Below are 24187 nucleotides of genomic sequence, written 5' to 3'. Positions count from 1 at the left end.
GAGTGCAACTGAGTACTCCTGTATAAAAAATAAATAAAAAAAAGACAGGAAAGAATAATTAATAGTGATAAATTGATTAATCACTACTACTGGGCTTTGACAGAAGGCGATCAGTAAGCCCAACAAAAAACAAAAAAAGAAGATAAGGTGCTTATTATTATCATGGCAGCTCAGTTTTCTCCTCAATCTGATCAAGCCTGGTCCGAAGGTGAGGAAGACTCATGTTATGTTGATGAGGTGGCTATGGAGAAAAGCCTTCAAAAGGCATTGGGAACCACTGTTGAAAACAGCATAAGAAAGGCTGTTTCAGGCATGCTCCTGCCGATACAACAACGCCTAGACAACATGGAGGAGCGCATGCGAGGGGCATCTCCACCAGGGAGAAAGAAGTCCCAGAAGAGGAAGGACCTTACGCATGGGGGATGTAGTCCGGCTCGTAGGAGCAAAAACTCTCTGACCCCCCCAAGCCAATCGATTAATGCCACTGCTGCCGTATCTGACGCCTTCTACATGCTGAAAAAAGCCTTTATGAGCAGGAAGGTAACCCCTTCCCTAGAAGGACCCTCTAACCCCGAGTAGGAAAACAGGGGTACTAGACCCTCAAGCCCGCAGGGAAATGGACAGGGCATGGATGATGATCAGAGTGCAAGGATATATGATGACGATGCGTTGCACTCTTCCTCAGATGAGGACACCCACATATGGAGTTCTAAACCCTCGACCTCGGGGATTGCGGCTGGCCCCACCCCCAGGAAGGGTTCCGGGGAACAGCCTCCTGAGAAGGGGATGTTCGCTCCCGAAGATTTAGTGCACCCCAGATCATCTGACTGGGAGCCATCAGCTAGAACAACTGATTACATCTTTAATAGGCTGTGCAAGCCTCTTGATAAAGAAATCAGAGCAAGACTACGGGCAGAATGCCCACGTCCGGAGATACTAGATAGAGTGGCTCTGACTCCAGAACTCGATCCAAAAATGATAACATTCTTGGACAAACGTGTGAAAGATCCTAGGAAGGGCATCGACCGAGCCTGGAAGTCTTGCCAGGACAAGCTTTTGGATGTCACCGGCCCCCTGGCAAAGATCCTAGACCTGGCGGAAGAAGCCTCTGACTCTTCAGGTCTCAATGACCCAGTGATCCTCTCCGGTTGGGCACAGAGAGCTATCTGTTTACTGGGCAATGCAAGCTGCACTATTTCCACAGAGCGTGCAAGGGCATCCTCTTCAAGATTGACTCGAAGCTAGCTGAACTAGCGAATACTGAGTCTGGTGCGGCCGCTCAAGGCTTACTTTTAGGGGACCCTTTCATGAAAGAAATGGCTAAGTTTGTTGGTACCTTTACCGCGTTAGACAAAGCACAATACTCCATCAAGAGGGTGTTTGCATCAAAGATTTTTTTCCAGGGCCGGTCGAGGTCGCTCTTCCGGCCGCTATTCCTTCGACAGAAGAACTCAATACCAGAGGGAACAACACAATACATGGCAAGAGCGTACCGATACCTTCTTTCCGTCTAGAGGCCGAGGCAGAGGGCGTTTCTGGAGGAGAGCCCCTAGAAGATCAGCCCAACATCAACCCACAGGTCAGTCTGCGCATACCAGCGCCAGCGCAACATACACCCACTGGGGAGGCTAACGTTTTTTACAAATGCTTGGGATGTCTTATCAGGGGACGCCTGGGCGAGGGACGCAGCGCGCGGCATTCGCTTAGAGTTTTTCGTGCAGCCCTTCCAAGTCAGTCGCCCCGCCCTCATAGTTATGTCCGAGATAGATCGGAGTGCGCTAAATGGCGAGATTCACAGCCTATATCAGAAGAAAGCAATTTGCCCCTGCTCGAGTCAGGGCGGTTTTTTCAGCCCAATTTTTCTGGTGCGCAGAAAAGGGAAGATGAGGCCCGTAATAAACCTGAGAGCACTCAACGAGTTCATAATTTACCGTCATTTCAAGATGGAAAGCATTCACATGCTCAGAGACATCTTGAGGCCAAACGATTGGCTCATGCGCCTGGATTTAAAGGACACCTATCTCGCAGTACCCATGCATCAAGCACACGTGAGGTACCTAAGGTTCACTTGGGAGCTTCAGGATTAGGAGTTCACGAGTTTACCCTTCGGGCTCTCCTCGGCGCCCTGGGCCTTTACCAAACTATTAAAGCCAGGGGTCGCTTGTCTCAGAGAGCAGGGCATCCAACTAATAGTGTACCTGGACGGCATTATCCTTATGGCTCAGTCTCAGGAACTTCTTCGAAAACAAGCCGGACTAACCATAGATCTGCTGCACAGTTTCTGCTTTCTCATCAATTGGGAGAAGTCAATTCTTTATCCTTCCAGAAACCTGGAAATTCTGGGGTTCATAGTGGACACACAAAATGCTCAACTTCGTCTCCCAGCTACCAAAATACATTCCACCAAACAGGAGATCTGCAGACTTCTACAGAGGGATCTTTTCTCACTGGGACAGCTAGCAAGGGTGATAGGCCCATTATCCTCCTCTATCCAAGCGATATTTCCCAGTCCCCTTCATTACCGAGAACTACAAAGACTGAAGGGTCAACACTTGAGACGCAATATCTCTTACTCTCAACGACTGACTCTCTCCCCTCAGGCGAGAACAGAACTCAATTGGTGGCTCAAGCACATGGAGGCCTGGAACGGCAGAGCCATTTTCGGATCCACCCCAGACATCATCATCGAGTCAGACGCCAGTCGTTCTGGCTGGGAAGCGAGATGTGGCTCAGTAGCCACAGGCGGGACTTGGTCCCCACAGGAATTAGAGATGCATATAAACTGCCTAGAGCTCCTTGCGGTCTCATTCGCAGTTCGCTCATTTGCCAGGAACAAAGTGAGCTGCTGTATTTTACTGAAGATGGACAACATATCTGCAGTAAGATACATCAATCATCTGGGCGGTACCAGATCACGTCCGCTAGCAGAACTAGCCAAAGATTTTTGGCATTTCTGCCTAGGTCACCGAATTTCCGTCACGGCGGAATACCTTCCGGGTCTCAAGAATGTAGTAGCGGACTGGCATTCTCGCCATTACGCCGATTCCAGCGACTGGACACTCAACTGAGCAGTCTTTCTCCGTCTGCAACACATTTGGGGTCCAATGTCCAAGGATCTCTTCGCCTCCCGTCTAAACACACAGCTTCCGGTGTTCTACAGCTGGAGACCCGACCCAGCAGCACTTGGCGACAGATGCGTTCCTACAACCTTGGACACAGGGGGTCCTATATGCCTTTCCTCCCTTTTCTATGATAGTGAGGACCCTGGCAAAGGCCCGTCAGGACCAAACAGAGCTAGTCCTCATAGACCCTGTATGGACTTCTCAGACTTGGTATCCAGTTCTTCTGGAACTTTCCATGGATTCTCCAATCCTTCTACCCCGCTTTCCAGATCTTCTGTTGAATCCGTGGAAGCAGCCTCATCCCCTGCTCCTCTCCGGGTCTCTGACCCTGTCGGCTTGGAGGATTTCAGGGCGAGATGGAGAACTCCGGGCATGTCCCTCAAAGCAGTTCATCTCATTGAGGAGAGCTGGGCCCCCGCAACTCTCAAAAGATATTCCAATTCCTGGAATGCCTGGAGGATCTGGTGTCAGGACCGAGGTTTTCACCCAGTTTCGGCACCTTTAGAGGAAATCATAAACTTCTTAGCCTCTTTAGGGGAAAGAGGGCTTGCGTACAGAACAGTGAACGCATACCGCTCGGCAATTTCCTCAGGCCACGACCTCATACAAGGAGCCCCAGGCGGAGAGCATCGCCTGGTTTGCAGATTGCTTAAAGGTGTCCGGCTTACAGTCCCGCCTCCGTCTCGTTACAATAAGTTATGGGACTTTAACAAAGTGCTCAATCTTTTTCTTTCTTGGCCATCTAACAAAAAGCTTTCACGTACGGCTCTCTCTGGCAAGCTTACTACCTTGCTTTGTCTAGTTTCTTGTAGAAGAGTCTTTGACGTCAGAGCTCTAGACCTCACGGGCAGGTCCTTCTCCCCGGATAGTATTGTGTTTCACATACGGAGAAGAACTAAATGTGACTCTAGAGTGATTTCCTACCCAGCCTTCAGAGAACAGCCCAAGCTTTGTTTGGTACAATGCTTGAAAACCAACGAAAAAGTGACAACTTCACTCAGACACTCACCTGACGGCCAGCTTCTTATAGCTATTCGCAAACCCCACAAGGCAGTATCAACCCCTACTTTTGCACGCTGGGTGCTTTGGACACTGGCACAAGCAGGGATGGATACTCTTCAATTTGGCACCCATTCTGTTGGAGGAGCCATGGCTTCTAGAGCCTTCCAGGTTGGTGTTTGCTTAGAGGACATCATGAAAATGGCAGATTGGGCAGGAGAATCAATATTCAAAGAATTCTACCTGAAACCGGTAGAACAGCCCACTTCGATTGTGGTAAGTAAGCTTTGAACTAGCATAATGGGAGCCTCCGGTCTTGAAATAGAATAAAGATTTTCCATAATAACTTACTAGAAAGTCTTGATTCTATTAAAGACACAGAGGCGAGCATTATACCACCCAGCGAAGGAAAAGGGTGCTGCATAGCACTCTAGGGTAGTTTAAGCATTGCAACTGACTATTGATAAATGAAATTACACGCATGGTAATATTCTAATGCAACAATCTTTTCCTTCCCTCCCTGCAAGGGAACTAGGGTTTCCATATGCATGAAGTAATCATAGTTCTGTATTTTTCTTGACAGCGTCTACAGACAAGTCCAGCTAGTCCACAGCGCAACGCCTTTTCTTCTGGTCGACCACAGTCGTGTTTCCACCTACTATTCACAGACAACCAAGTTCGCAGCCTCGAAAGAGGAAGTTACTTCTTGTTCAAGACTGTTTATGGAGATACCTACACGCTCATTGGAGGACAGATGACACAAGGCCCCGGTCATGAGATGACCTTGAGGAGCATCTTGGGAAATGGAGTTCTTTGATCGTTATGGAACTTTTATGGATTTTTTGGGGGGTTTTCATTCCATGATTTATTGTTACAAGTTTGTTATATGTTGTTTGCACCTTTTTATATGTGTGTTAGTATATAAGGTGCACAAAACATCTTGCTGCTGAGCTTTTCCTTATAAATGGAATAAAGGAAGAGAAGCATAATGCTCGCCTCCATGTCTTTAATAGAATCAAGTCTTTCTAGTAAGTTATTATGGAAAATCTTTATTCTACTCAGAAGTTACATTCAGCACAGCAGGTCAGGTGTAATTGAAGATACAACGTTCTGTGCAGCTCTGAAAGAGGATGTGTAAAGAAGGACAATTAGACTGGCCCTCTGATTGTAGGTGGGCTGTCACATGTTACTGGGCTGATGGACTACTGGAGGCCAGTTGGGAAATTATGTTTTTTCTTGCATCTTTCTTTTGTTCTTAGAATCATTTGGAGAGTTGCTTTAAGTACACTGCTTGCGTTTTGGTATTAAGTTGAATTAACAAGAGAGAAGAATAATGATCACCTCCGTGTCTTTAATAGAACCAAGACTTTCCTGCAAGATAACTTAGAAAAGCTTCACTATAGGAAATATAACTTTAATTATGTACTAGTCTTAATTTTCTTGTTAAATGAATTTAGAACATAATAGCTGACACTGCATCACTGAATGCTCAGGAGCAGACGTGTACTAGCTGTGATCTTGGAGGCATTTACCTGGAGGAGGAGCGGATATGTTTGCCAACTGCCCTGCGGCCAGAAAGACTACTTCTGTCTGGCGGGACCTTGTGGAGCCCTACGCGATTGGCAAATAAATGCCCCCTGTGTAGCCTCATCCTTTAAGCACGAGTTAAAGGGGGGTCTACACTTTATTTATAGCAAGCAGGGGTGGGGGCAATAAAAAAAGAGACCATGAATAAAAATAAAAAGCTCTTCACTCAGGGTTTGTTCATGACTGAATGGTCTTAAAGGACATTAACTGAATACATAAAGGGTACAAATAATTAATAACCACAGTCCCGGGAACTGATAGCCTGGTAATGTTACGTCATCATCTATGTATCCCAATCAAGGGCATATCACAATGGGGTTGACAAAGCTTGCTTACCCCTCCTGGCCTCACTCACTCATCTGAAAGGACATAACTTTCCATGAAGAGTGTCTATGTACCTACACTCCAGATTTGATTTGGGGTTCCAACTTCCCAGGCAACTTCGACTCTGATTCAAGACCCTTAACTGAGTGCAACCCTTATCCTGATAGCACCAAAACACAGTGAGTCTGTGTGTTTGGACTGTTCACTCTACTTTCTCTCTCTGACATACCCAGGTGTGAGCAACCAAATCATGAATTGCCCGGCCACCGCCATTAATAGGGTCCAAGGCATGCCAACTTGGGAAGGTCATTTACCAAGCTTCCTGCACGATCTCTCACAAAGATCTAGATCTTCAGTGTTTAAAAAATAAATGATACATTGGAGTGCTCCCTGAATCCCTGAAAAGGGTGGGTTGGGAGCAACACCAAAGTGGCTGATCCCATGCCAGGATGGAGATGCCCCCTCCTCGTGCCACACAAAGCCGAACGCTAGCTGTACAGAGAAGACCAGACGAGAGCCACTGCTGCTTCACATACGAGATCACCCTACCTGTGACTAGGCTTAGAGCCCAAGTATCGTAGTATCTTTGGAGAAGTAATTGATCTGTGCTTGCACCTTAGAGAACAGCAAAACGAGCACCCCAATAAACTTCCGTTGGAAGGCATTTTAAACTTAACGTGTAAAATGAATAGAAGGTGAGGTATATGTAGGGTGTGGAAGGGGTAACAGCAATGTTTTTGAGAAAAGCAATCTTTTTTTTAAAAAAACGTGGTTTTCAGATAGAACTCCAGCAGCAGGGGCGTGGCTTCTCTGTGCCTCTTCCAGGATTGGAGAATGCGCAGGTGCCTTTACAGTTGGTTGGATATTGACCACTTCCCAGCAGAATGTTATGACACAGTTCCCCGGGAGAATACTTCGTGATATTTATTCACCTTTATTCCTGCCCATGTCACCCATGTGCTCTTTTTCGCTGTCACCAGAGTCTGTTCATTCATACAAAAAATGCCTTCTAAAGAAAAAAGATATTTGATCACTCATGACGTCATCATTTTAAGAAATGTATGGTAGTATGCTGATTTGTTTGGTCCTTTCAAGTAATTCAAATAAATACAAAACAGAATTACCAGCTGAGGTCTTATACCCAAAAAAAGGACATACCAAGAAAATAGAACAGACTCGGAGGGTAGGATGGGAAGAAGAGGTGCAGCATCCGGGGAGGTGGATGGGTGGGTCTATTAATCTGTAATCTGGGTAGAAAAGGCATTGCCACATTCTCATGGCCATGGATAATGCAAGAGTAATGAAAGCACGAACCCGCGGCGCTGACTTTATCTCATCTGTTTGACCACATTTCGCGAAATGGCCGTTTCACGGCATTTTTTGCTGCAATTCTATGGGGAGGTGGGGGCGGGGGGGCGTGATGAGGTATATGAGGTATAATTTTAAAATCATTTTAAAGGAAGGGAAGTGAGTGGGGACTATGCTAGATTGCCCCTCATGAAAAATGCAGCAAGAAATCACAGGGAAACAGCCACCACACCTCAACAAGATGGACGAAACCCTGAAAGCAATCTTGCCCGCCGAGATAACACAAAAGAAACGGCGGTGCGATAACTACATAGGAAATAGGGAGAAGCCATTATCAATAGATTGCCTTCGAAAAGTCAACACAGTGGCACAGTAAACGATATCTGTCTAAAAATATCAAAAACACACCTGGTGAAAAAAAGGTATATCTATAGAGAAGCTGGTTAGCATGTTGGTAATCTAATGTTCATCCTTGCTATGGTAAGGCGTAGTCTGGCAGTGACTATTTCAAGCGCTATTTCTGGCACCTGGGAATAAAACTGCTCCCTCATCAAGAAAAACGTCTTCTGCCAACTGTGATCAGAGGTTTGTCTGGATTCCAGTCCAGGTCGTCATGACCAGAGTGAAGACTTTTACCCACAAGACCACGCGAACGTCTGAATCACACTGCCTGTGAAATCGCTCATTAGGGTTGTACACTGCAGGGAATATTAAAATACAGCATTTTAAGTTTAAAAGGTGTGCACCTTTTATACTTTGCCAGCAACATTATCGGAAACAGACCTAGCTAGGGTTAATTTTCAGGTGTTCATGATTACTCTTCTAAGAAGTAATTCTTTATGGGGGTGCATACAACCCACCCCCTACCCCATCGATAGTGGGATCCCGCAATACATAATCTCAATTTCCAGAAATGGCTCTATGTAGCTGAAAAGGGGGGATGTGCAGTGTGTTGTGTCAGATATAAAGGAGGTTGTGCTTGTGCAAAGACACGTTACGTTATTCTTAGTGAATTTGCTTAATTTATATATTTCTTTGGGTGTGTGGTGAAGGATTATCAGAAGATGTCATGCGAACAACGTTATATATCCATTAAAAAAAAAATCAAAGTAGATATATGTCGATGCACATTTTCATAAACTACATTACTTTTCCATCGAGTGGGTGTCCTTCGAGGAGGCCTGTTACGTTGATTAGAAGTAATCCGATGGTGTGCACGGAGCACGGTGCAGTTACATCTGAATTACTGCTGCAGGATGGACTACGTTCACGTGGCCGTGTGCTCATTGTTGGATTTTGCATTAGACTAAAATGAAGCAAATGTTCATCATTTTGAATACGTTGGTCACGAAGAGTTGCAGTAGCCAGGAGTCGAAACTGGCGGAAACTCAATGTGCAACACTGTAGAGTGACTGCGCCCACCCTGTGATTTGTTGTGATTTTCCAAAAAAGTGAATGTTATACCTAAAGTCATTTTTTTCAAATGGTTCTCTACTGTGTTATCTAGGTTGGTGTTGAATAGATTTACTGGCACAAAAAAATAAAATAATGTTTCCATTTTCATTTGGGACAAGCTTTTGGTGCACATGCTTTTCTGTATTAATTGGTTCCTTAATTTCACACATGCACAGAACTCAACAGCAGATACTATGGATACACTTGTGTATAGGCGCCTTATAAATGCCATATCATATCATGTCATGGATGGCGTTGGAAGTGTTGTGGGAACCGTGTGTGCTCTACTTTCCTGCTTCTAGTCAGCATCAGCGGATACCACCAAAAAGAGTCCCCCTGGTTCTGGGTGCCTTACCTTCTCTCGATATCCAACAGGACATCTGAATCCACAGTTTGGGCCAAAGTGTCAATCATCTGATTTAGTTTTTCTTTGATAATGGTGGACAAGGTTGGCCCCTCTTCTTCCGGGTCGTCAACATCATAAAGATTGGCTAAAAACAAAAGACGAAAAAAATAAATGGTATATATTAGGACCATGACGATCAATTTGCTTTTATGAACTGTGCCGCAATGATTTGAAGTGAATAGAATACTGCAGGTATCAGTCACATACTAATAACATTTACTACTAAGGTGCCTGAACATGTGTTAGTCTAGTTCCCTGCAACATGGCCTCGCTTGGCTTGAACTAACACTTGGAAATGGCATTCCTTCCGTACTTTAGTACACAGTCCTTTTGACGCAAATGGTACAGCAAACTTCGACAACATGTTGTGGCATGTACCGTTCTTCGTTAGTTTGCTTTACCAAACTTAATGTGGGGCTTCTGACATGCACAATTCAAACTTTCATAATGTTATGCTATTTTAACAGAACTTATTTAGTGCAACTGCCACCAGTGAAAGTGTCCCCCTGGCAATAAAGGCTTATGGGGTTCATTACGGGTTTGCCGGTAACACGCCAGTGATTCCGGCGGGTTACCGGCAAACCCGCCTTACCGTTATCGGGATATTGCGAGTGCCAGCAACGGCAGTTTGTTCCCATTTCATGGAGTCCCATTGGACTCCATGTAATGGGTTTGCCGCAATCACTGGCACCAACAGTACCGGTGCCGGTGACTGCGGCAATTATTTGCCGGTAGGGACCTGGTCAGGCCTGCCAGTAGTTCACTGCCCCTACCGCAAACTCGGAGCGTGCCGGCCCCCTGGTAAAAATGCCAGAGCGGGTATTACCAGCATTTTTTCCAGCATTTTTACCAGACCAGCCCACTCCTAATGAGGCCCTATGTGTTACAGTAGTGTAAAAAAGTTAATCTTCATTGTTCATGTGGACATCAAGCATGAGTTAAGGATTTAAAGTGTGATTGATATGATATAATATGGCATTTATAACGCGCCGATACACAAGTGTTTCGAGGCGCGACGAGGCAGGGGAGGGGGAACAGAGGGAAGAAGAGATAACGATCCTACTAGGCCAGGTGTCATTCATATTGCGCAAGTGCATGGGAAGGGGGAAAGGTAGAGTGCAGGGGAGAAGGGGGAGGGGACAGTGCAGTACATGGGATAAATAGAATAAATAAACAATAAGTAAAAGTATGGCCAGCTGGTGGCAAGTGCAAGGGTAAGTGCAGATATCAGGAGTCAGGTGCTGGTAGTGGGACTGTAGGGATACAGAAAACAGTCCCCAAGTGTGGAGGAAGGCAGTGCAAGTGTGCGACTGGCGGGGGAGGGGACCTGGGCCCGAGATCAGAGGGTGGCTAGGTAACCAGTGCACTTTCAGTTTCAGCAGGAAAATCAGCACCGGAGAGGACGAGAGAAAGCAGAAGCAAAGAGAAAGGTTTTGAGTTGCTTATGGAACCAGAGATGATTCTCCTCAAGTTTCAGGGAGGCAGTTCCAGAGGGATGGCCCAGCCGACGAAAGAGATCTACCACCAACTTGTTGCTTGGAGAAGCGACTGACCCTGAAGGAGTTGGAGGCGGATGAGCGGAAAGCTCGAGAAGGAACGACAATGCAGAGGGTTTTGAACTTAATCCACACAGACATTGGGAGCCAGTGCAGGGATTTCAGTCCTGGAGAGATACGATCCCTGGGCTTGAGGCCAAGGACAAGTCTCGCAGTCCTGTTCTGGATGAGTTGCAGAGGGCGGAGAGTAGAAGCAGGCAGATTTAGAAAGAGGCTGCTGCAATAGTCCAGCCTAGAGAGAACCAGAGCTCTGGAGACAGTGAGCTTCTGGGGGAAGGAGAGGAATGGAAGAATACCTCTGAGGAGGTGCAGCTGGTAGTGTGACTTCTTAGAGATGTCAGAGATGGGAGGAGCGAAGGAGAGTGTGACTCGAAGATGACCAAGGGTTTTAGCCTCACAGGTGGGAGCAGGAAGAGGGCCAAGAGAGGCTGGCCAGAGAGTGACAGGAAAGGAGGGAGCGGTTGTGCCGATGAGGAGAATCTCTGTCTTACTGGCATTAAGGCAGAGATCATTGGCGGCACACCACTCCTGGATGGCGGACAGACAGTCAGAGATGAGAGAGAGAGAAGTGGTGGCTGAAGGTAGCCTCAAAATAAGCTCAGTGTCATCCGCATAGCACTAGAAGTTGGGGCAGAGCGCGGCAAAGCGGTGGGCAAGGAGTGCCAGGTATTGTTTGAAAGGCCAGGGAGAGAGGTTAGACACCTGGGGAACATCACAGGTGTAGATAGATATAGAGGAAGGACCCAAATTGAACCTGGGAGGGTCGATCAGAGAGGAAAGAGGTCAGCAATGCCAGAGCCTGACCGGTGATACCGAGGTTATCACGTTGACAGTTGAGCAGGATGGCATGGTTGACCGTGTCAAAAGCAGAAGAGAGATCAAGTAAGATGAGGACAGAGGGGGTGTTGGAATCAAGGTTGGAGAACGGGTCCTCACGGATGTTCAGGAGAGCAGATTCTTGTCTTGTCAAACCTTATTAACAGGAACTCACGTGAGAATTACATGTATGTATTCATAACAGAGAGACAAACCAAGCAAACATGTGTGCCCTGATCTAACAATATCTATTTTCAAAAAATCTGTTTTCTATTAGTTGGCTGGAAATGCAGATCGTTGAAGTTCTTTTGCAATGCAACTCACATATGATGGAATTCAAATGTTATTTGAAGGTCCTGGGTCAATAATGGAGATAAGTTATCAGTTCGCTCTTTAGCAAAGACCAGTATTTCCAGAGGACTTCCCAGAGTTGCTGTAGAGGACCTTTCCAAAGTCAGGCTTATTTGGAAGCCTAGATGCAATCACAATATACCTACAAGATTTTGTTCAATATACATGATTACACTTTTGAACAAGAAAAAGCTGTCATTCAAGCTATCCCATGGTTGAAATTCTAAGGGGACCCAGCAAATATTATTGTTGTGTTAGTGTTTGGCTAATTTTCAATTTTTTCCCCTCTGGTTATGTGGGTAGTTTTTTAGTTCTTTAAACTCTCCTTTTTTCAAGTACGTTGAAAGCTCTTTGGCATACGGTTGTTCCATAAAGGGCTCAGTAAGGGTGTTCTTTGGGTTACATGCATTGGCTCCTGTTCAAATCAGGATCCTTTATGCAGAAAGCTAGTCATGTAATCCTGGAACATATTTGGAGGATCAACCCCCCGCCCCCCTGTAGTATCTCCTTGGCTAGTTCTCTACAGTATCGCCACTTCAGTCAATACGTGGGCAAGACACATTATGTAGAAGACCATGCAACAAGAGCAACACTGTCTCTTCAACTTGAGAAAGATATGAAAGAAAAGGACTACACTTCAGGGAAACACAGAACAATGCTTCCGGCCTGATTATCATAATGAATCCTTACGTTGATACAGATTGAGGCATTTGGACAAGGGAAAGAGTTCATACTCTTTTGGCCAAGATAATGATGTACAAAATAGGGGCCTGGTAGAGTAGGCAGTGCCGCCTTTGTTTGGAGCAATGGGTGAAAAACAGGATTTTGAACTAGAATTGAAGTCTGTGGCGCTTCTGGTGCTTCTAGAGTATCAGGGTAATCCGGTACAACTTTTCAAGTCTTACACGTTTTGTACTGTTGATGATGGTGCAACATGTATTCCATGATGTCTAGATAAAGGCTGTTGGCGTAGTCCAGTCTTCAGAGTAATAGGGTGAAGACTTTCCTGGTTCTCTATGCAACTGGCTGGTGGGATGCGATGGATTGATCTCAGATGAAAAAAGCATGTTCTGACCATTGTGGTTTGAGAATGGGAGAGTAGCCGGTGGGAAATCAAGGTTTATGTCTGTGTAGGTTGGCAGTGGGGGCACTTTTGCAATTATTCTGGCCAAGGGGTTTGTGGGTTGAGTTTTGTTGGGGAGCTACTGCTCCTACGTTAGGTTTATTTGGATTGAGTTTAGTATAATAGTCAGTGTACATGTGTCCATGTGTCCATGTGTCCATTCGCAGGCAGCAGTTGTAGAGGTCCAGTTCATTTTCAGTTGGGCTTCAATACATTTTGCATCATTGTGTAGACACTTTGAGTATCATCTGCATAAGTGTCATTACTGAGCCTAGACTTGCTGAGTATTTTCAAAGGTGGTGTAATATCGATAATTAAGAGTATTGGTGAAAGGCTACATAGGTGGTCCATACTGGATAAGATGAGCCAACGTCATTCAGTGTAGTGCAGTACCCCCTCACCCGCAATCCATTGCCCACAAGTCTTTTAAGGAGGATTTTGTGGTTGATGGGGTTGAAGGTTTCCAGTGGAATACGTAAACTACAGCAAGTCTTCTAGCTTCCCATTACCCTGGGATGAGTCATGTTGGGATAAGGGAGACCTCTTTTTTGGAAGAGGAAAACATTCTTAATTGTCACTAGAGACATGCCTGCCCTCATTCTGAACTAGCAACAGAAATACAGCTTCTGCTGCTGCAGCCATACCTAGTAGCACTTTCCAGAAAATGTATGTTACTTTGCACACCTGTCCTTCCTGAGCTTACCTGCTGTCATACGGAGGAAACTAAATTCCTCTGCTGTTGTTAAAAAGGAGAAATACGTTAATGGCTCCCTCCAGAAAAATGACTATGATTCATGACTCAAATTTATAACTCAATACCCAATACAGTACAGCATAATAATGAATGCTCAGGGTAGAAGGAAGGCGACAGAAGACAGCTTTCCCCAAGTGAAGAAAGGGAATTACTATAGATGGATACAAGAATGCAAGCCTGTTCCTCAAGCTTGCAAAAGCCACATACAGTACTGTAAGAGAACGTAGATTCTAGAAGACAATGCCACCATTTATAACTCCCAAGCCTTTACTGATTTTCAATTGTGATTTTAGTATAAATGCATGTTCTCTTGTCTATGTCCCAAGGCTAATGGAACACTGAATAAGGTGAGTATTTTTGTTGCTAAGCTGTGCCTGCCTTAGCTCTTTTTTACATTGAGAGTAAACATGCCGTGTCACTTTTATTTTTCAGTCAACACTTAAATGTCACTGTTTGTCAAATCACAATCATTTGTTGATACAGGTGTGTATTGGGTTGTATACTAATGAACTTTTTCACAATTGACCTCGGGAGAATTGACCTCGGGAGAAATGACCTAATTTAGAAGGTCAATTAGGACATATATGCGGGGGAAACCCCCCGCAACCCCCACCCAATTCAAAACCCGATGCAACCCCCCACCCAATCCCCTTATATTATTTATAATCCAAAACCAACCCAATACATATATAGAATAACTAAAATAATATAAAGGTCAATTGTACAGAAGGTCAATTAGGACCACCATAATTAGGTCAATTGTGCAAAAGGTCAATTGTAAAAGGTCATTTTGGGTAATACCGTGTATTGTGCTGGAGAACATTCTAGATCTCCTTCCCCAGAGAATCAAGCTAAATATTGTCAAACCAGTTTGGTGTAAGCAGAGAACAGGCTGATGAACTGCATGTTGTTGCACGAACACAGCTCGTAGTAAGTTGCCTGTTGGCATCTCCACTAGTTTCCAAGGTTTAGCTCAAGTCATCTAAACCTATACAACGAGCAAAAAAGAGGGCAGTTAACCTCAACTTTCATCAGATGGAGTTCTTAAAGAGTACAAAACATGGGACACTGACAACGTTGTATCACGCCTTGCAGCTGTAATTTGGTTTGCAGAATTATCATGCTTGTCCAAAAACTCCATTAGTGAAGGAGGGATGTTTTCACACTGTGGTCCAGTCTCCTCCTTTTACCTCAAGGGTTTACCCTATGATCCCCAAACCACCCGCCAACATAACCGGCTACAGAATTGCAGCAGAGTCTATGCCAATGGGATGTAAACAAAACATCAGGTAAAGTGTTGATCCTCAGAGGTAGCCCTTCAGTTGGTCATTTGGATTGACCCTGTGTGAATGCTAGAGTCAAACATTCACTAAGTGGTCCCTTCTGTCAGATGCAAGTTGCCCACGTCGTGTAGCCGATGAGTTCTTCCTCCTGATGGAACCCTCTGGCTCCAGGAATAGACAGCCAGAGCGATCAATCAGAGAAAAGAAAGGATGCCAGATGAGACCCAGACGACCCAGATGAAGACACGTGCCACAGGAGTTGTTATCGGTGAAGCCAGGGTGGCCGAGGACAGGCGTTGGATCTGTAAGTGAGGGTTTAACACAACACAGAATGTATAACCAACCGCCCTTCTGACCAGACCCGAACACAAAAGATTAAGAATGCAATACGTGTTGGTCAATTCCAATAACAACCCCCTTCCCATGCGAGACTATGGCTTACCGTGTTGTTGTCCTGATCTACGCCGGGGAGAGTCAGGTGGAAAAAGGCAGGGAAGCAAATCCAAATCCGAAGACCACAATCCAGAATCCAAGAAAAGCCCAACCACCTATCCCGCCGGCACGAGGACGCCTAATACACACTTGGCAGTTTTGAGTTAGTGTACGTAGCAAGGAAATCCAAGATTCAAGTTTGAACAATCCATAAGTTCGAAAAGTTCCAAAGTTCAACAATCCCAAAAATTACCCAGACGCAATCCAGGTGAGTGAGGATCCAGAAGACAAACGAAGAGTAACCAAAACAAATGGGCGAAGGCAAAGATGTCCGTGAGCAGTCCGAGGTCGAAGCACGATACAGGCAGCATACAAGAACAAGGCAGTCCAAAATCAAGGCCAGGTAACGGTCCGGATCGAGGAAACGAGGTAATCAGGAACACAGGAGGGAAGGGGAGGAGGAAGGGTACTGCAACAGGGGTTCAAGGGAACAGGATACTATGCACAAGATACGAAGTGCCACCAATTCTCAATCAGAAGCACCGATACGAAGTGAAGGCGGTGCCTAAAAAGGAAAGGTCACATGACCGCGTTCCGCGGCTTCTGGCGTCGGCCGTAGGAAACGCTGAGAGGACGCCAGCGTTGCCATGCCAACTTCCAGGCACCTGGTTGCAGCATCCTTAAAGGGCTATGCAGCCGTTTCTTGGCACTGCTTGCACGCCTGTACATGACAGTATCCTCCCTCAAAGGGGGTCTCACCCCCCGAGCAGACCAGAAACGAGACAAAAGGACCGGAGCATGGACGTTCACCGCAGGTTCCCACGTACGGTCTTCGGGTCCATAGCCCTTCCAATCGACCAGATAGAGACGCCTGCCCCTTCGAACTTTGGTATCCAAGATCAAACCCGTGCACCTTAATCGGCGGAGGACGAGCAGGTAGCCTGGTAGATGGGTGGCATGGTTTTACTAGAGAGACATGGAATACCGGATGTACCTTCCATTTAGTAGGAAGGGCCAATCGGACGGCAGCAGGGTTAATAACCTGCAGAATGCTGTAGGGACCCACAAACCGAGGTAACAAGGCTCGTCGACCAGGCAAGCGTAGGTTCTTTGTGGACAGCCAGACCTTCATCCCCGGTCGGTAGCTAGGAGCCGGGGAGCAATGTGCATCTGCAGAAGACTTAGTACGTGACTGGGCCTGTAGTAACTGGTTCTTGACCATAGCGTGGGTATCTGATAGATTCCTAAAACAACCAGAGGCAGCCGGATTGTGTAACGGCCAATCAGCAATACTGGGCAAAGAACAGGGGTGTTGGCCATACAAGGCAAAGAATGGAGATACACCTGTTGCCGTGTGCAGAGAGTTGTTGTAGGCGAACTCCGCCAGTGGTAGAACGGAAACCCACGTATCTTGGCGTTGGAGGGTAAGACATCGTAGATACTGCTCCATAGTGGCATTCAGCCTCTCAGTTTGCCCATCAGTTTGTGGATGGTATGCACTGGAGTACCTGCCGTCTATACCCAGCGTCGTTGTCAACGCTCTCCAAAAGCGAGAAGTGAACTGTGGTCCCCGGTCAGTAACGAGAATGGAGGGCAGACCAAATCTTCTGTAGACGTTCTTCAAGAACAACTCTGCCAAAACCGGAGCAGAAGGAATCCCCTGGCAGGGTACAAACAATGCTGATTTTGTGAAGTAATCCACGACCACCCATATAGTGTCGTAGCCGTCGACTACTGGAAGCTCTACTACGAAGTCCATAGAAACCATAAGCCAAGGGCTATCTGGTATAGGCATGGGTTGTAGTAGGCCCACAGGTTTGCCCGGTTGATGTTTGCACTGCGCACAAGTGGCACAAGAGACAATGTATTCCCTAACGTCGTGTGACATGGAGGGCCACCAGCATCACCTTCTCAAGAGATCGATAGTTTTCCCAGTACCTGGATGTGCAGCTACCGCTGAATCGTGACACCATTGTATGGCTATGTGTCTTGTGTCGGAGTCAGGTACATATATTTTACCCTTTTTATAAGGCAATGAATGGATGATCTCCAATCCCAGGCTAGCAATCTCGGAGGGAGTGGTTCTCACCCACTCTTGAATCCTTGTCTTCAGAGAGGGGCGCAAGGTACACCCACACACCACTTGATTAGGTAATAGAAGGGTGCCCTTGAGCTCAGATGGTTCAGGAACCCCATGGATACGGGAGAGAGCATCCGCCTTCGAGTTCAGAGACCCAGGGCGATAGGTAATGGTGAAGTTGAACATGGCAAAAAATTCATGCCACCTGGCATGGCGTTCCGTGGTACACTTCACTGATTGCAGCGCCAAGAGATTTCGGTGATCAGTGAACACTTGAACCGGTTCGGAGGACCCCAAAAGATGATGTCTCCATACCATAAAGGCGTCCCTCACTGCTAACAATTCCTGTTCAGTTATAGTATAGTTCCTCTCATAAGAGGTGAGTTTTCTGGAGTGATACGCAACAGGATGTAATCCAGTTGACTCTGGGCAATGTTGGGACAAGATGGCTCCCAGTGCAACATCTGATGCATCTGCTTCTACAATGAAAGGCAAAGACGGATCCGGATGTTGAAGGACGGGAGCAGTGGTAAAAGCAGACTTTAAGGTCTCAAAAGCCCGCTGAGCGTCCTCGTTCCATTTAAAAAAGCATTTGGTGCTGGTTAGTTTGGTAAGTGGAGAGGCAATGGCTGAGAAGTCTTGGATAAACCGCCGATAGAAATTTGCAAAGCCTAGAAAGGATTGCAGGGCCATCAAGGTACTGGGACAAACCCACTCCAATATCGCGGTAACCTTAGACTGGCTCATCTGCACTCCCCGGCTAGTAATATCATAGCCTAGGAACTCAGTTTCATGGAACCTGCATTTGTCCAACTTGGCATACAAGTGGTTCTCCCTTAAACATTCCAAAACGTTAAGAGACATGGGCGACGTGAGTGTCAACTGAAGGAGAGTAGATCAAGATGTCGTCTAGATAAACGACTACATATTGGTCTAGCATGTCATGAAATACGTCGTTGATAAAGTATTGGAAGATCGCTGGAGCGTTACACAGGCCAAAGGGCATAACGCAGTTTTTGAAGAGGCCATATTTGGTCTTGAAGGCAGTCTTCCACTTGTCGCCTTCGCGAATCCGTACGAGATTATAGGCCCCCCTCAAATCCAGTTTAGTGAAAACCTTAGCTGCACCCAATTGGTCCAATAAGACTGAAATCAGACGTATCGGATATTGATTTCTGATCGTGACGGCATTCAATGCACGGTAATCGATGCAGGGACGCAGGTCCCCCTCCTTCTTAGGGACAAAGAACATGGGGGAGGCAGCAGGTGAACGGGAAGGACGAATAAAGCCAGTACTCAAGGATTTCTCAATATATTCCTTCAAAATCACATCCTCCTTAGGGGTCAGTGAATATATACGCCCAGACGAGATCTTGGCTCCAGGAATCAGTTCAATGGGGCAATCATAGGGCCTGTGTGGCGGAAGTACCTCTGCCCCACGTGCGTCGAATACGTCCTGATATTGCCTGTAGACCATAGGAAGGACAGTGTTGACTACTGCACCCACAGTACGGGTAGTTTCAGCGAGAGCATGACTTGGAGTGGTGGTCTCTGAACTGATAGTTATGCACTTATTTTCACAGTATTCCGAGAGAAAACATACCTCCCCAGAATGCCAATCCACAGAGGGATTATGCAATTTTAACCATGGTAATCCAAGAATGAATTTGAACTGCGGTGCCGCAATGAGGTCAAAATATATGCTCTCTTGATGACCGCAGTCTGTGATCATGGTGAGATCAGTGGTCCGCTCCGTCACTAACCCAGAGACCAAGGAAGAGCCATCCACTGAATTCACCACTTCAGGACATGTTTTATGCACAACCGGCAGACCCAAATCCCGGGCATAAGCGGCATCCACGTAGTTCCCCGTGGCTCCTGAGTCCAAGACCATCATCACGGCCCATTTTTCAGAACCGGGGAACGACAGGGAAACAGACAGACAATAAGGGCTGTAAACTGTGGGATCTATCGAAGAACCACCCGGCATCTGGACCCCTTCAGTCACTGGGTTTTGGCGTTTCCCTGTTTCTTAGTGGGTTTTTTGGTACATTCTCAGAGTAAGTGGTCTGATCCTCCGCAGTAGAAACATAAGCCGTTCTTCTTCCGGTGTTCCCTAACTTCTGCCGACAAAGGAGTTCTAAGTGCCCCGATCTGCATGGGTTCCGTGGACCCAGCGGCAGGTAAGGGAATGGAGAGAGCAACAGGAGGAGCCGTTCTCTTTTCACCCCTCCGTGCTGCTTGTCGGGAATCGATTTGGAGAACCAAATCCAATAATTCCGAAAAAGCTGTAGGGATTACCGGGATGGTGGCCAGTGTATCTTTTAGGGAGCCGGATAGCCCCTTATAGAAGAGAGAGGCCTTCTTTTCTTCGGGCCAACCGGTTTCCGCCACCAGCTGATTGAACTTGGCTAGATAAAACAAGAGAGGCGAACTGCCTTGTTGGAGACCGACAAGTTCCAAATCAGTAGCTTGTGTGGCGTAACGTGTGTCGAACACACTACTCATAGCCTCAATTAGGGCATCACAATTGTAAAGAAGCTGGCTGCCATCTTCCAACAACGGATTGGCCCAAGCAGCTGCGGTATCCCCTAAATGGGATAACAGAAACGCCGCCTTGGTAGTGGAATCCGGAAAAGAGGCAGGACGGCACAGAAAATGCAGTCTACATTGGTTCAAAAAGGTCCTATAGGTCTTGGGATCTCCATTGAACCGTTGCGGAGGAGCCAAAGGGAACTGGGCAGTCATATAAACTGGTCCAGAACCCTGTTGGGGAGGACCAGCACCTGCCCCAGAGACACTAGCCAAAGGAGGCGCAACTGCCCCAAGGGGTTGAAACCCTGCTTGCAACTCATCAATGCGTCGCTGCGTGGCTGAATGAGCCGCAGTCATGTCATTGCGTAAGTCGGCCACCAATTGTAAAATATTGGTCAACGTCTCATTGGCATCCATATTATGGCTTCTGATTATGTCAGATGCAAGTTGCCCACGTCGTGTAGCCGATGAGTTCTTCCTCCTAATGGAACCCTCTGGCTCCAGGAATAGACAGCCAGAGCGATCAATCAAAGGAAAGAAAGGATGCCAGATGTAACGCTCACCTGATTTCCACGGAGGCGCTGACCCGTTCTGGACTGCTACAACTTCTTCCACGGTTAAGCGTAGTGCTTGGAAGATGGACTGGACTGGACCCCCAAACATCGTCTGTCTGGCCCGTAGAATAATCCTTCTGTAGATGGGAAAAGGGAGTTAACTGTCTGCTAGATTGTTTGTGAGATTCCCCCCTTTTTCCCCTTCTCACCCTCCTCGAACCCAAGCTGTGCCTTCCGCAGACTCTCACCTTAATTTCTGTGTGGACGAGCTCTCCATCCTGCTTCTGACGCAGGGGCGTGTAGATTTCCAGTTACTTCACTGGATCTCGGATTTGGCGAGGGTTCGATGTCTGCTTGCCTTTACCAAAATGCTGCCGGAAGTATATAGTTCAAAAGATCAAGTCTTATTTGTCCCTTGGCCTTTGTTTAATTTTCAGGGACTAGGTGAGGAATCCGTGTGGAGGAATGGATTCGCCGAGGTAAGCTCAAGTGAGTACTTTTAATGAAGGTGTGCCGTAGTGGTTTGCTCCGACACCTTAATGAGTGTGTCTTATTTCCCCATAGGGGCCGGGGTACGGAAAAGCCAGAAAAGCCGCTCCGACCCAGAAAGGGAACTGAGGTCCCAACAAAATTCAGGTAAGACTTAAGGTGAGTAATCTGTCCTTTTGCAATTAGTTCGTTGCTCACCTTGTTTTGTCCTTTTTCTCCGTAGGTCTTGAATGCGACCGATGTCGCCTATGGGCGCTGAAAAGGTTGCCGGTGCCACGTGAAGGTAAGTGGAAGCGGCGCGGCAGCGTGAGAAGCGGAGCGCTTCTAACTATTGTCTTTCTTTTCCGTAGGTGCTGGGATGCGGCCGATGACGCCTATGACCGCTGAAGAGCTAGACAGCGCCACGTGAAGGTAAGTGGAAGCGGCGCTGCAGCGAGCGATGAGATGCGTTTCTAACCCTTGACTTTCTTTTGCAGGATCGACGGAGTGAAGAATCCGGATGCTGGATGAAGGTAGGTAATGTCCTAATGCTTGCCTTTCTCTCCTTGCAGGTATTCCAGGTGTTGGCGGGCGTGGCAGGAGCCAGGATGCAGGAGCCGACTCGGTGAGCGTCCTGCAGCAGATGCAGAATAACGCGAAGCACGTGTGGCCATCCGGGCGTGGTTTAAATAGCCTTGGAAGAGCTTCAGGTGAGTGTTCTTCCACTGGCCCCACCCGAGTAAGAAAAGAGTTCCTGAAAGAAAATAGTTCCTCCCCAGCCTTAGTTGGCTTGGAGCTTCAGTCAGCATGGTCTGCCTCGGGTGAGTATGCAGCATGGTCTGCCTCAGGTGAGTTCACCCAAGCATTACCATATGTTCTGCCATGATGAGCCTGGCGCCTATGGCGCCAAGACAGATGCCTTTTATGAGCCTGGCGCCAAAGGCGCCAGGACAAGGTCCAAAGAGCCCCTATAGGGGTTTGCTGGGTCCTGCTTGGTGAGTATGAAGTCTGCTTCTGGGGACGCTGGGCCTGACCTGGCTCCTCGGGAGCAGGCATCATGACACCAGATGAGACCCAGATGACCCAGATGAAGACACGTGCCACAGGAGTTGTTATCGGTGAAGCCAGGGTGGCCGAGGACAGGCGTTGGATCTGTAAGTGAGGGGTTAACACAACACAGAATGTATAACCAACCGCCCTTCTGACCAGACCCGAATACAACAGATTAAGAACGCGATACATGTTGGTCAATTCCAATAACAACCCCCTTCCCATGCAAGACTATGGCTTACCGCGTTTTTGTCCTGATCCACGCTGGGGAGAGTCAGGTGGAAAAAGGCAGGGAAGCAAATGCAAATCCGAAGACCACAATCCAGAATCCAAGAAAAGCCCAACCACCTATCCCGCCGGCACGAGGACGCCTAATACACACTTGGCAGTTTTGAGTTAGTGTACGTAGCAAGGAAATCCAAGATTCAAGTTTGAACAATCCATAAGTTCAAAAAGTACCAAAGTTCAACAATCCAAAAGTTCGAAAAGTTCCAAAGTTCAACAATCCCAAAAATGACCCAGACGCAATCCAGGTGAGTGAGGATCCAGAAGACAAACGAACAGTAACCAAAACAAATGGGCGAAGGCAAAGATGTCCCTGAGCAGTCCGAGGTCGAAGCACGATACAGGCAGCATACAAGACCAAGGCAGTCCAAAATCAAGGCCAGGTAACGGTCCGGGTCGAGGAAACGAGGTAATCAGGAACACAGGAGGGAAGGGGAGGAGGAAGGGTACTGCAACAGGGGTTCAAGGGAACAGGATACAATGCACAAGATACGAAGCGCCACCAATTCTCAATCAGAAGCACCGATACGAAGTGAAGGCGGTGCCTAAAAAGGAAAGGTCACATGACCGCATTCCGTGGCTTCTGGCGTCGGCCGTAGGAAACGCTGAGAGGACGCCAGCGTTGCCATGCCAACTTCCAGGCACCTGGTTGCAGCGTCCTTAAAGGGCTATGCAGCCGTTTCTTGGCACTGCTTGCACGCCTGTACATGACACCTTCCACTAGCAAAGACGTTCAGCTGGGTGATGTAATTATTTGTCTGGTATGCTATCCTATACCATGGGCTTGGTATGAGGCTGTTCTCTGCTGGCCTGTGCTGGCCTTGTTATGCTCTGCCCTGCTTTGAAATGATATGCAGTGATTGTAATGAGAAAAAAAAGAACAAATGAAAAAATAACGAAAAAATATCGATAAATAAATATATGGGGGTAAAGGGTTTTAAGGAGTGGGCGGGGTCCGCAATGGGGTTAGAACTTTGGGGAAACAGGAAGTTTGGAGGGGCGGGCAAAAACAAATCGATATTTTTTGTATTTGTTATTTCATTCGTTACTATTTCATTCGTTAAAATCACGTGTCACCCTTTGAAATGCTTGGCTTTCTTAGGTTTATCCAATTGAAGCTAAGCTGCAGGAACATGTTATGCCATGTTGGTTTGTTAGGATCTACGTGATTTGTTATCAAATGCAGCTTTGCTGCAAATGTCGACATTAAATAGTGCTTTTAATGTACACTTTCCTTTTGCTTTTGTGGGGATCTCTACGGCCCCATGCCACACACCACAGATGGAATTCCACTTTCTCCCTCACTGCATGCTTATTTGTATTGTATTTATTGATATTTATAGGACGCTTTTTCCCAAGAGCTGAATCTATGTTATGTGGACAAACAGCATAACATGAGTAATTATATTGGCAGCATAAAATTGGCAGGAGAGAGAACAAATTAGGTATCAGAAAGAGAAGAGAGAAGGGGACTTTTTAAGCAGGTTCAGAAGCCATGAAGCGTGGGGGAGGGGCTCTTTGGACAAGCAGTGAAAAGGAACGGAAGCGCAAGGGGTTTTAGGGAAAGAAGCAAAAGAGATTCAGAGTGGAAAGGTTGGGAGGGAGAATAAAAAGAAAGTAGTGAAGAAAGATAGACGATACAAAGAAAGTGGAAAAGAAGATCAAAGTCGAGTGGGAGGAAGGAGACAGATAGGAGAGA

At 46.8% G+C, this 24187-nt stretch overlaps 1 protein-coding gene across 1 annotated transcript in view; it reads right to left on the bottom strand.

Moving 5' to 3' along the window:
• The window catches only part of LOC138452855 (uncharacterized), a 1928742-nt gene that overhangs the window by 1595190 nt on the left and 309365 nt on the right, over window positions 1-24187 (bottom strand). Inside the window, exon 13 of the mRNA XM_069605205.1 lies at window positions 9151-9286. Within this exon, the coding sequence (XP_069461306.1) occupies window positions 9151-9286 (136 nt within the window). The remainder of the gene's footprint in view (window positions 1-9150; window positions 9287-24187) is intronic.

The sequence above is a fragment of the Ambystoma mexicanum genome, chromosome 4p (assembly GCF_040938575.1).
Source record: "Ambystoma mexicanum isolate Mex_15411 chromosome 4p, UKY_AmexF1_1, whole genome shotgun sequence".
Classification (NCBI taxonomy): Eukaryota; Metazoa; Chordata; class Amphibia; order Caudata; family Ambystomatidae; genus Ambystoma; species Ambystoma mexicanum.
Note: the sequence above shows the minus strand (reverse complement) of the source record. Positions and strands in the feature narration are given on the sequence as shown.